General features: G+C 40.3%; 1 protein-coding gene across 1 annotated transcript in view; it reads left to right on the top strand.

Annotated features, from left to right (window-relative positions):
• NID1 (nidogen 1) overlaps nt 1-12695 on the top strand; it is an 89095-nt gene extending 76400 nt beyond the window's left edge. The window contains 5 exon segments of the mRNA XM_030556945.1: nt 1902-2073; nt 5413-5570; nt 7804-7927; nt 9186-9298; nt 11069-12695. Coding sequence (XP_030412805.1) covers nt 1902-2073; nt 5413-5570; nt 7804-7927; nt 9186-9298; nt 11069-11190 — 689 coding nt within the window. The 3' untranslated portion in view covers nt 11191-12695.
• The last annotated feature ends 649 nt before the right edge of the window (nt 12696-13344 follow it).

The following is a 13344-nucleotide window of genomic DNA, read 5'->3' as shown; positions in this document are numbered from 1 at the left end:
ATTATCAGGATGAGAAGTGACTTCTAACTATATATATTTATTTATTTATTTTTAAATTAAAGTAGGTCCATTGGCATCTCAGATTTGAAACAGTCAATATGATAGAATTGTGCATCCTTCAGAAAGGACAGTCACCTGACCTTTGTAAGCCAGCTTGATGCTCCAGACTAGTGGAGCTCTGTTACCGGCATATTGGAGGGAGCAGGTCCTGGCAACGTGATATAAAGCCGGATGTTGTGGGACAAAGAATTATGGTGGGCTTTTTTCTTGATTTTGGTTTGTTTCCAAAATTTCAAATACGGTATGTACCTCCCTTTGCTCCAATTATTTAGCATATTCTTGTAATTCTAAATTTGGGTAGGTTTGTTACAGCCATTTTTGAAAGAGTTCTACAAAATTCAGTAAGGATGAAACCACCGGAAGTTTATTGGGTTCTGTAGAAATTATTTTAAGCAGCCTTCGGAATTTAATTGAGAATTGTATCCCTGACATGGAATTCTATAGTATGATTTATACATTGTTAAATTTTATGAAAGTGTTTAAACTAACTCTTCTTTTGCCTAGTTTGAGTACAGGTCAGCGTTGTCTTACTGCTTGCATGCTTTTGGACCAATTTTACTTCAATATTTGAGTTTATATTTTTATATTGCCTATCATGATTTTTCTTCTAAAAGTGGTGTTCTAATAACTGCAGGGGGAGGGCGGATTGTTTGTCCTGTGCCTCACGTGCCTTGGCAGGGGCATGCTTTATGAATTATGCACCCTATTCCCCTCATAACTGTCTCCAATACTGCATAAATGCATGTGATGGGCTCTATACAAATTAATAGAATTAAACATTCAGGTTTGTTTGTACTTTATACTTCTTTGGAATCCCTTTCTGTGATGATATGCAGAGACTTCCTGATTCCATGTGAACAAGGGTTAATTTAAGCTCATCATCCTCCCCTATCCTTACACAGATCATAAGTTTAAAAAAAAAAGCTAGAAAAGTGACTGTTTAGGAGACTGTTTTGGAAGGCCCCATTCTATACCTTGGGGTTATAGGGCTAAAATTAAACTCCAGGTTGGGGTGTGTTTCTGTTTATTCTCTTTGGTTAGTAAACTTGGTTTTGATTTCTTGTTACAAATATTCTTTAATAAAAAGGCCCTACTAACTCTGGATTTTTTTTTCTTGCTATTTACACTCCTCTAGCAGCCCATAGGGCTGATCTAAAGCCCATTAAAATCAATTGGAGTCCATCCACTGATTCATGGGCTTTTGGTGTATTTTAAAATTAACAGAATAATCTGTAGAAGTATGAATTTAGAAGTTGTTTAACCCTCTTGAATTGTTAACACATTTACAGTAGGCTTAAACTGCACCTTCAGCTTGTGTTCTATGGGAGGCAGCAGTGTCTATTGATTTAGCACAGGAAACCTATATGCTGTTCTTGATTGACACTGGCCTGGATCCCAGCTCCTGTGAGATGTGCCATTTGGATTGATCCCTGAGCCTCTGAAGAGCCCCACTGACTTCAAGCCTAAACTACCTGCATGTCCTTTAATTTTCTCTACGATCAATAGTGAAATAAACTAGTCGCCTTTGTTGTTCTCTCTAGCAATTAGATTTGCTGTCTTTCAGGTGCCGATTAAAGATCTCTCTTGTAGAAGTGCCAGCCTTACTAAGAAGTTATGATTTTTATATTTTGTAAGGCACAGCTTTTATTCCTCTTGTAACAGGTTAACACACTCTGTATAAAATGGTCTGTTGGCCTTAATTGTGATTGGACAGACATTAGGAAAATTACTTAATGGGAACTTTGCTGCCCAAGCTGGAATAACTGTTAAGTGTTTAGTATAACTATATTAGGAAACAAATTTATTGTTTGCTGTTTTGTTTTTTCTTTGTTCTGTTCCAGACTTGGGAAGTCCTGAAGGAATAGCAATAGATCATCTCGGTCGCAATGTTTTCTGGACAGACTCTCACCTCGATAGAATAGAAGTGGCCAGGCTGGATGGTAGCCAGCGCCGAGTACTGTTTAATACTGGTCTGGTGAACCCCAGAGCCATAGTAACAGATTCTGTGAGAGGGTATATAAATATTTTATAGACTTTAATAAACATCTTATGTATATATCCTGAAACTCCCTCTACACTTTTACACTATCAACTAGTGATATAAAGCTTCAATATCCTTGTCAGTCTTAAAAATCCTCCTATAATTTGTGTTATTAGAAATAAAAATTTATTTCAGAATGATTAGAAGCATTTCTCCCTAGGCACAATAATGCATTTTTATTAGCAATTAAAGTACTGGATTAGAATAAGCATTCTTATATTTTTTTCTTAGTGGAAGCCATCTTTCCCGTACTTTGACTTGCAAAAAACTGCGTTAGCTCCTTCTCTATCTACATCTCTGCCTTTATCTACTCCTGACCATCATCCAAGTACCTTTCCTATTTATTCTGTCTCCTTCACCCACACCCAATATTGTGTTTTCTATGACACTGTTATGCTTGGGACAGCCTCCTAATTAATATACACCAAGACTCTTCCAAAAGTTTGAAAATCCATCTGTGCCATACAACATTTCAGCTACAGTGCTCACCTTTAAACTCTTGCCAGTTTTATCTTAAATAAATGGATTAATTCTTACTATTTGGGATATTACTTAAACTGTGCTATGCATATTATGTTGTCTGTCTAGAATACTACATAAACTAAAGCAAGTGTTAAGGTATGAGCACTATATAGTGGTCCCTGTTTGTTCTATTACACCAGCTCATTCCAATGAATTTTATGGAAGCATCTTGTTCATGGTTTTGCACATTTTTCCCTTGTGTTTTCTTAAGACTGTTCCTTTTTCATTCTTAAAATTCCTATCTTAATCCTCAGCAGCATACAAAATTAAAAAATTACATCCATAAAGTAACCTCCATAACAAGTTACCTTCACAGCACATTATTGCTGTGCAGCATTAACAGGCAATATGCCACTTGAGGGGAGAGATAAAATGAATACCCATTACAATGTTTTAAGCCAGTGGTTCCCAACTGCATTTTGTCGTTTGTTTTTTTTTTTTGCAACCCTCCCAGGGTCCAAATTCACGAGAAAGGAAGGGGCAATAGGCCAGCATCCTTCTGCACTTCTGCCACCTCCTTCTCATTTTGCTAAGAGGGCACCAACCACTTGTAACAGCACCCTGGGACCACAACCCTAATCCAGGCCTAGTGGAGAGCAAGCCCGCCCACTACACACACCTTGCCCTGGCAGCTCCTGTCCCACAGGGCTGGGCACAGCTCCCTGCTAAAAAGTCATTGTGACCTGGTGCACAGGGTTGCAGCACCACTCAGGCTTGACGCAAAATTGTTTTTTGTTTAATTTAAATAGTCACAAACCACTGATAATGTAAGTTGGGCACAAACTGATCTCCATACTCTTACGTTGGGTCTTAAACTGCTGTTGTCAGAAGTGTCATTTTCCAGGAACATATTTGCCAACCAAAAAAAAGTCATTTCACTCAAATTCTTAATTTCCAATACAACTGAAAGGGTTTTGTTTTGTTGTGGGTTTTTTCCAGTCACATGAACTTCTAGGAAGCTGTGCTAAAAAAAACAACCTAGTGCAGCTTTCTGTAATGAACAAAGACTACTTAAGCAATGCAACAAAAATCTGAAGAGTTCATGAGAGAGAATGGGGAATATATCCTGGAAGCCTGTAAATGGTGCAGGACTCCCCCCTGCAGCACCTCCTTCTGATCATCTAGGGAATTAGCTCTTTTCCAGGCTCCAGAGCACCCTCTGCAGGCCAGTGTCCTGTTTCTAGCTGGCCCCATGTCCCTCTTGGCCCCTGGTGCCCATTTACCCTGGGGCTGCCCCCTGGCAATATCCCACCAGTCTCTATGGGTCCCCTCTCTCAGGGCAACTCCCAACCCTCTATCCCGACCTTGCCTCAGTCTGGGCTACTGCCAGTAGCAGGGGCCACTCTAGACATTTTGCCACCCCAAGCACAGGGACCAAGCACGCCTGCAGGAGGCCCACTGGAGCCACAGGACCAGCAGACCCTCCACAGACCACCAAAGGCTGCCTGCCTGCTGCCCTCCCAGCGACCAGCAGAGCACCTCCTGTGGCATGCCACCCCAAGCGTGTGCTTGGCATGCTGGGGCCTGGAGCCACCCCTGGCCAGTAGTCACCAAGCCCCCACTCCCTGGGACAAACTACAGTGCAAAAACCACTTATCATAGGCAAGGTTGTTCAGACCTGCTGCCTTCCAGTACCTTTGTGGGCCTTAGACCAGGCCCTGCAGCCTGGGGAGTTGCCAGCCTAAGGCTCCCCTAGTTCTCCCCAGCCCTGCTTCACTCCTAGTACACTTTCTGCAGACAGCCAGGCCCTGCTCTATCCCAACCTGGAGAGAGCCTCTAGGGTTGCTGCCTCACAGCCTTTTTATACAGGCCAGCTGTGGCCTGATTGGGGCATGGCCCCCAGCTGAGGCTACTTTCCCCAATCAACCTAGTAGCTGCTTTCTCCCAGCCACAGCCCTATCCCAGGGCTGTTTTAAGCCCTTTAAGGCAGAAGCGGGGTAATGACACCGCTACAAATCCTGACTAGATTTCTCAAGGAGAGTCTTTGGAAGGGTTATCCTTCTTCCAGATGTTAACTGAACAAGATTTTGGTGAAAGGAGCATGTATGTGACAGCTCAAAATGAAGATATTTAAAGCTAAATAAAGGAAGAGTGCCACTGATTTTCCTCTTTGTGGAAAATGTGGTATATCCTTGTAAGTTGTGTAATTAAAGGCTCTCCCAGTAATGCAAACAGATTTGCATGCGTGGACCCAAGTACCTGGGTGGAACCTCATTGACTTCAGCAGGGTTGGTGTGTTAGTTGGCAGCTTCAGGGAATGTATCCAAAGTATTAATAAAATGGTGGGTAAAAGGTTGAACTAGCAGCAGTTAATGCTCCGAGTCTCATGTGAGGTTTTTCAGACAACTGACTCTAGATGATGAGAAGTTGCCTCTGATTCAGATCTGTTGGTAAATATTCTTCTAAATTATACTGAAGAAAATGTTGAATTAAAGTAAATACATAAATATGTGCTGAATTCTCACTAATCAGCCTCAGGGCAGGTGATGGGGAGGATGACTCTGCAGAGAAGTTTGTTTTTACCTAGACTGACTTTGTATTGTTGAAATGGATTTTTCTGTTTGGCACCTGGTAAATGAGCTTCTGCACAATGCTGGAAAAGCAATTTCTTTTAAAGGGATGCTATTTCACTATACTTCAGGTATTGTCTATCAAAGTCACATATGCTGCTTTCTGCCATTCTATCTAAATGTTCCCTGTTTCCTTAAACATTTTCCTTTATGTAAAAAAAGAAAAATCACTTCAGATTGATCAGTTATTATAACTTTTTTGCCTCTTCTTCTATTTAGAAATCTTTACTGGACTGACTGGAACAGAGATGCTCCTAAAATTGAAACTTCATACATGGATGGCACAAACAGAAGGGTTCTTGTTAAAGATGATCTGGGATTACCAAATGGTCTGACATTTGACACTTACTCCTCAATGCTGTGCTGGGTTGATGCAGGTAAAGAGAGGTGCTGAAGTGTGTATTCATAACGCATAACGGAATAAACATTATAACCAGTGCAATGATGCACAGCATGACTCACGAGCAAATGCTCTGAGTTGTTTGGACTTCATCTTTCCTCAGACTTGAGAGACATACCTCAGAGTATTCACTGTTTTATTATCTCTTGCTGATTCACCAAAGTAAGTTTACAAGCTGAAGGATTTTAGTTCAGAAAGGAGAAAGTGCTAGGTATGGTGTAGACTTATTTTGTGTCTGCTGCAAGCAAGTATATCTTTAATCCATGTCTATCCCTTGATACAGGGAATTGGGTAGTCACAGTCTAAGGCCATAGAACTTCATCCAGTTATCCCTTGAATGAGCCCAGTACTTTGTATTTGACCTTAAACATGTCTTCCAGAAAAGTATCCAGTCTTCATTTGATGGCAATAGATTATAGAGAATCTACAACTTCTCTTGGTAGCTTGTTCCAGTGATTAATCATCTTCGCTGTTAAAAACATGTGCCTGATTTCTACTTTGAATTTGTCTGGTTTTAGCTTACAGCCACTGATACTTGTTATGTTTTTCTCTAGTAAAGACTCCTTTAGTACCCAGTATTTTCTCCCCTGTGAAAGTACTTATACACTGTAATAAAGTTCTCGTTATCTTTTTGATAAACTAAACAGATTGATCTCTTTAAGTCTCTCAATAGAAGACATTTTCTCTAGCACTTGAATCTTTTTTTGGTGTGGCTCTTCTCTGCATCCCCTCCAATTTTTCAACATCTTTTTTTAAAATGTGGACACCATAATTGTATGCAGTATTCTAATGTTGGTTTCACCAGAGCTGTGTACCGAAGCAAAATCACCTCTCTGCTCCTCCTCACTGCTCCCCTGTTTATACATCCAAGGATTGCATTAGGCTGTTTTTTGTCACAGCATTGCACTGGGAGCTCATGATCAGTTGCTTGTCCACTCTGACCCCTACGTCCTTTTCAGAGTCACTGCTTCCCAGGATACAGCCCCCTTTCCATAGGTCTGTGTTCCGTGTTCCTAGACATATACTTTTGCATTTGGCTGTATTAACACACTTTTTATTTGAATGGACACATCTTTACCATATTGCTCTGTTTGACTGCCCTGTCCTCACCATTATTTACCATATGGCCAACCTTTGTGTCATCCACAAATTTTATCAGCAGTGGTTTTATATTTACTTCCAGATTTATGATGAAGTTGAATAGCATCAGATCCAGAATTAAGCCTTGTGGAACTCTTCTAGAAACACCGCCATTTGATGACAATTCCGCATTGACAACTACTTTTGAGATTGGTCAGCTAGCTGTCCTAATCTATTGAATGTGTGGTCTATTGAAATTGTATATTTAATGAGGATGTCATGCACTACTAAGTCAAATGCCTTGCAAAGGTCTTAAGTATTTTACATCTTTGCAGTTATCTTTATGAAGCAAACTTGTAATTTCATGAAGGAATTAAATTTGGGTTTCTTTGACAAGAACTATTTTCCATTAAACCATTTTGACTGACATTCATCCCATTCTTATTCCTTAATTCTTTAATAATTATCAGCTTTTCCAGGATTGATGTATTTTTATCTTTGCCCAGGATTGATGTCAGGCTAACCAGACTATAGTCACCCGGATCATCCAGCTTGCCCTGTTGCAATATTGGCACCAGAGCACTCTTCCAGTCGCCCCAGCAGAGAGGCACAGAACTGAATAGGTATTCAGGTTCAGCTGCCTTCTCAGTGAAAGAATTGCTCTTTCCCCAGCTCAGAGTCGAGGTATACTGGCGAGGCACTGTGAAGAAATTTTCACTGCTGCTCCCCAGGCTGTAAATCTTCTGTGGATAAATCATCCTTTAATCTTCAGGATGGCCAGGCCCTCACTCTTCATGAGCAAAATTTGTCGTATGCACAAATTATCCCTGCTGCTGTAATCTTTCAGTCTAACTGAACATCCAGACAAGGACCTGAATGGGCTTTCCTCCGTTGTTCTAATAAAGTCCCACAGGCGCATACTAATAAATGAGACATTTTATAAAAGGTTTGGTCCTTGGCATATAAGGAGATGTGATCTGGAGAAGAATTTGGCTGGGTAGGGGGAGCAGGACTCAAGGAAATTATTCTCTATACATGCTCCTTTGATTATGTCATTGTGCTTCCCCTCCTCCCCCTGCAAAAAAAAAAAATTCTCATATACAAAGACTAAATTGTTTTACTGTGTACAGGCACCAAAAGGGTGGAATGTATGAACCCCAGTCAGCTTGGTCGACGAAAGATCCTTGAAGGAGTCCAGTATCCTTTTAGTATTACAAGCTATGGGAAGAATTTATATTACACAGACTGGAGGAGGTAGGTTATCTGTTTAAGAAATTATATAGTTGTGTTTTAGTCTGGTCTTCTGCCTGGTAGAAATTGAGATTCACTGCATCTGTTCTCTTGGCAGCACATGTATTCTTCCTTAGAGATTTTATTTTTTTCTCTCCTGGCAATCAGCTGAGGCAGGGCGTAGTGGAAATTTAGATTTGGATGTATTAATATTCCTAGTTAACTGTTTTCTCAGTTTAAAAGTTTGTTCTCTAACAAGATGCTTTTAATGCTGAACATGATGGGGATAGGTTTAATATGAGGAGGTGGTTTCATATGTCTTATGGCAGCACTTGCTTTGAGATTTAGTACAGAAATTGATTATTTGAGGCTCAAGAATTCTTATCCTTATTAGTATGTAAATATTCAATCAGTAATAAGAAGAAAACATTTTAGCTGTTGACAACACTTAAGTCTTTGCCACATTATGATCTAGGCTGACTTTACGAGAATCTGCAGATTAGATTCCAGACTAAATGTTTTTAAAATACCAGTAGTTTGTTTTTAATCCATATAAATGTGTGACCAAGACTGTATCTGCAAACTCTTGAACAAATAGTTCCACTGATATCAACAGGGCTACTTGGCAGTAAGGGCTAGTCCCATGACTAAGAGGTTCCAAGGTTGAACCCAGTATCTATGAAATATTACTTCAGAATGCCGTTTAAAAATGGGAAGTGGAAAAGGTCGTCATTGTGCCAGCCAGTCGGCTTTTGTTTACAGCAGGCAGCAACTGCACCTGAGTGGCTGAACTCCTACCCTTCTAATTCTGAATGTCAGATTTCTCTTGAAGTGGAACATTGTCCATAACAATGGATCATTCCATTGTGGCCATGCCAGGAATAATATTGTAGGAGAGAAAAGTATCTAAATTGCCAATAAACTTGTCCCCTAGAGGGACACGGTCAGACTGAGTGCCCTATGTTTACCTTTCCTTCCACAAAAAAAGACTGTTGCCCTGCTAGTAGAAGATGCCTCTGCTTCCCAGAATCAGGGCTGTGACATATTTGGGTTGTCCAACAGCAGTGGGATTCTGTATCAAACAAACCAGACCCTGGGATTCTTCGTCCTTGGGACTACTGGCTACCCTCTGGTCTGCCTGTGTGCTTCAGCATTACTAGTTGACAGGGTGTTTTAAAATATAAAAAGGTATCTGGTGCTTCCTCTTCCAATTTTTTTCTTCTGAGGTCATCTTAGGGGAAAGCCCTCACTCACCTTTACACTTTTCTTTTGTGTACTGTAGGGATGCTGTTATAGCTGTGGATCGCACAATTTCAAAAGAGAACGATAACTTCCAGCCCCACAAACGTGCCCGTCTTTATGGGATAACTACAGCCTTTGCTCAGTGCCCACAAGGTAATCACTAAATCCCTATGTTTCTCCAGGAGCTATAGAATATGAATGTAGTTACCCAGCAGTTCCCAAGCTGTGGCCCACAGAGTACTTGCTTTTGGCGGAGAGCAGACTGGTCACATGGTTTCCATCTCTTAACATTAACGGATGCTAAAAATACAACTTTGTCCATGTAAGCAATAACTATAAAAGTATCTCAGTTTTCCTTCTGGGATCAATAATCCTGTGTTTTTTAAAAAAGGAAGAGTTAAAGAAGCAGTTGGTGGTAGAATAGGCAAAGTCATTCTTGCCCTACGTAAATGTTAAGCTTTTGAGTTATATCCATAAATATTCACATGTCCCAAAAGCATCTTGTGAATTTTGGAAACATGGTAATGGTGACAGTAACTCTTTTCAGAGAAACAACATTCTTTATTTCTCTTCTTCTTCATACTTAGCTTGAGCAATAGAGGTTCAGAGGAGGAAATTAATATCCTTGAAATAACAATTTCTGTTTCTCTGGGAATTAATGCAACTGTTTAGTCTTGTTATTTCTGGCCAAATTCAGTCTGGCTGTCAACAGAAGAGTTCGTGTTTTAGGATTACAATGGTCCTAGATTTGTGAGATTTTTCTTTTCAGCTAAGACCAAGATTGTGACAAAGTTTGAGTTCAAAGGATATTTTGCTAATGATTTTGAGTAGTTTAATGTAGGTGCTTACTTACCATAGTGTGTGATTTTTAAAAAGGATGAGTATATAGATATCATCTTCATTGAGAAACTTGTTAAATGTTTATTATATGTATTATGGTAGCACCTTGAGGCCCTACTGTGTAGGCAGTGTACGTACATAACAAAGAGAGAGTCCTTGCCCCACAGAGCTAACCATCTAAGTAAATGTGAGTTTACATCTTTTTCATGGCCGGCTTTCTCTGCCCTGCTTCGTGTGTGTGTGTGTCACTCTCTCCAAACATGTTTTGTGTCCCTATTTTAAAAAGAAAATCTCATGATCTAACTTGCCTCTCTAAATACCATCCTGACTCCCTGCCCCTCAAATCCTGGAGATATACAGCTAACTCTCGCTGTCTTAGACTCCTCAAATCTGGCTACTCCCTCACCACTAAAGTGAAACATTGTCACTAATGACCTTTTCTGTGACCTCGTCATCTTTGGTCTATATACTACTTTTGCTACTGTCTCTTCCACTTCCTCCCCTTGGCTTGCAGTGCACACAGCTTGCTTTCTTGCTTATTCTGCTTTACTCGAACACTCCTTCACCGTCTTCTTTAATGGCTCCTCATCCTCCCCTTTCTCCTTTATTTGGCTGACCTCTCTTAGGATTCTGGACTTAGTCCTCTCCTTTTCTTCCTTTCTGTTCATTCGTTCACTCACTGACTGTCTCTGCATTCTATTTAACTGTGAACGTTAAAGTTCTGGATATACTTTTTAAGCATAGTCCTTCATGTTGCCTGTAACCAATCTCGGAAACTCTTTTTTTCTTTTCTATGCAATCATTGCTGCTCCCTGTGGACCTTTCCCCACCCATTGTGACCTAATTCCCAACTCCAGAAACCTGCCACCTGCTCCATCACATGATATCCAGATTGGTACTTGGTATCTGATGGGACTGGGGGGATGATGCTCAGGAGCTGATCAATCAGAAATCAGAAGTAAAGCACTTGCAGCCCTAACTCTGGTGTGGTTTATATTTTTTGTAACGTTCCTGGTTTTTCTACTATATGAATTGGTTCACCCTAGAAGGCTTTTTTATATGTAAATTCCTGTTCTTTTATAGGGCATAACTATTGCACAGTGAATAACGGAGGCTGTACTCATTTATGCCTGGCTACCCCAGGAGGCCGCTCTTGCCGCTGCCCTGACAGTACCGTTGGAGTGGATTGTATAGAAAGAAACTGAGAGCCAAACGAGGATATGTGTTAGAACAGAGTCTCCCTTTGGAAAAGTACTGTAAATAGTTCACAGCTATCAGCATAAAATGAAGACAGTAAAGATAAGCTCTATGCTGCTTACAGGGGGCAAGCCACAACACATACACCATAGCACAGCATGGTGGCATTCAGGTAAGTCTGTGCTGCCCAGGGAGGGTCCCACTCCTGCAGCATCACCTTCTTGCCTTTAAAGAGGAGCTTGGGGGCTCATTTGCTTCTGTGCTGGGCTCTGAACCTCCCAGTGAAATTATTGTACACTGTGTTTTATGCGATGTCTCAAATCCTGAGGTGGACAAGAGATTGGAATTTTGAGCACCACTGATTGTGCTGTGCATCGGAGCACACAACAATTCAGCCACAGAATGGAATGCTGTAGCCCAGCATAGGTGCAGCTGGGTCGCAAATTCAGCTTAGTTAGGCAGGAAGCCTGGGGTCCAAAGGATGGTCAGTGAGTGCGTGAGCACATCCTTTGGCAACATGAACTCCACAATGTGTGCGCGCGCGCGCGCACACACACACACACACACACACACACAGAGTTGCCAAAGCCTTTATACGTTAAAGCTACTCTCTCAAACCTTTGCCTTTTGGCTATTGATAATGTTAGAGGAAGTTAACCAATATGCTTTAGCACAGGGATAGCTCCGGTACTGGTTCATGTTACCTCTTCATACTGTGTGCAATCATCTTAATACCAGCAGTGCTTTAGTGGATATTGTGAAATTTTCCGTGGATTTTCCCAAAAAAGTTTTTTTTTTTCTGTTTTGCTAGTGGACACTTATTGAATAGCTTTTTGGATATCTCCAAAGTTGAGACTTGGGATACAAATCCCAATTACTCATCAAAGAATGGCGATTGATTGGTGTTGTGTTTTTAAAGGGACACTGTCAAGTATTTTTTAAAATAGTGTTTACATTTCCTATTTTTGTGATACTATTTTATAAGCTTAAAAATGACACTTCAATTTTGCCCTACCAATTTTTTTTTCTTTGCGGCAAACCTAGATATTTTATTTTCTTACAGACCATGAACAACCATAATAGTTGAATATTTGTTAGGCAACACTTCTGACAATCTCACAGGGCTTTAAAAAAAACAAAAAAACCCATGTTCATGTGTCACTTTTACAGTAAGGGCAAAACATCTGTGCTGGAAATCAATGTGAAGATGGAGCGTGTCTCCACTGACAGCAATGTTTGCAGAGCAGTTAGGAAAATCCAGCACAGACTTCATAAGAGATTACACATTGTAATGATAAAACACTTCAATAAGCCTTGCTTCAGCAGACCATTTCTGGGAACAGGATTTAACTTTTGCTCCTGCTGCTGCAGGCAGGGTAGCTTATCTGCAGTAGAAGAACCAAATGTGATTGTGAGAGTCATGTATCTAAATAGCTGTCTTTATAATCTCTTGGTTACAGTGATAAATTACAATAAAAAACCCCAGGCTATAGTTAAAAAAAAAACAAAAAACTGAGGCCGTTCTCCTCCAGATTATAACATTGCTATAACAGAGCCAATTTTGAGCTTGAACTATTTCCTTTTTAATTATGTATTTATCACAAAAATATCAAATGCCATATAGAATGTTAAAGTTTTTGTGTAACTTTTAATAACTTTTTTAATTCATTGTATTCATATACTTTAATATGTCTTAACTGTAAATACCAAAAATGTGTTGAAATGAAGGTGCTTAATAACTGTTCCTCCAAAATTATTCAAATATCAGGTGATACATTAAAGTTTACACTCTGTACAGCTATTTGTAGTACAGCCAATAAATAATTTTTTTGTATAAAAATGTCTTTTGCCTGCCGTATCAAGTGGTGTCTTATATCCTTAAATTTTTTTATGGTGAATTTTAGTGCACCATGTAACTTGGTCACCGTGTAAACCAGAGTAAGATTTGCTCCCTGACTCCCAGGATTTGATCCTAAAGCTCCAATCTTGCAATTGACTCCGTGCGAGAACGCCTGGGCATCTGCAATTGCACTCCACTCAGGTATGGAGGTCTGCCTGAAAGCCATCCAGAATCAACTGCAAGACTAGGCTCTAAATTAGACCACACAGTTCAGACGCACAGGGCCTGATCCAAAGCCCGTTGTAGTCAATGAGAGTTTTTT

This window comes from Gopherus evgoodei, chromosome 3 (assembly GCF_007399415.2).
Source record: "Gopherus evgoodei ecotype Sinaloan lineage chromosome 3, rGopEvg1_v1.p, whole genome shotgun sequence".
Taxonomy (NCBI): domain Eukaryota; kingdom Metazoa; phylum Chordata; order Testudines; family Testudinidae; genus Gopherus; species Gopherus evgoodei.
This window is presented reverse-complemented; position numbering and strand designations above follow the sequence as displayed.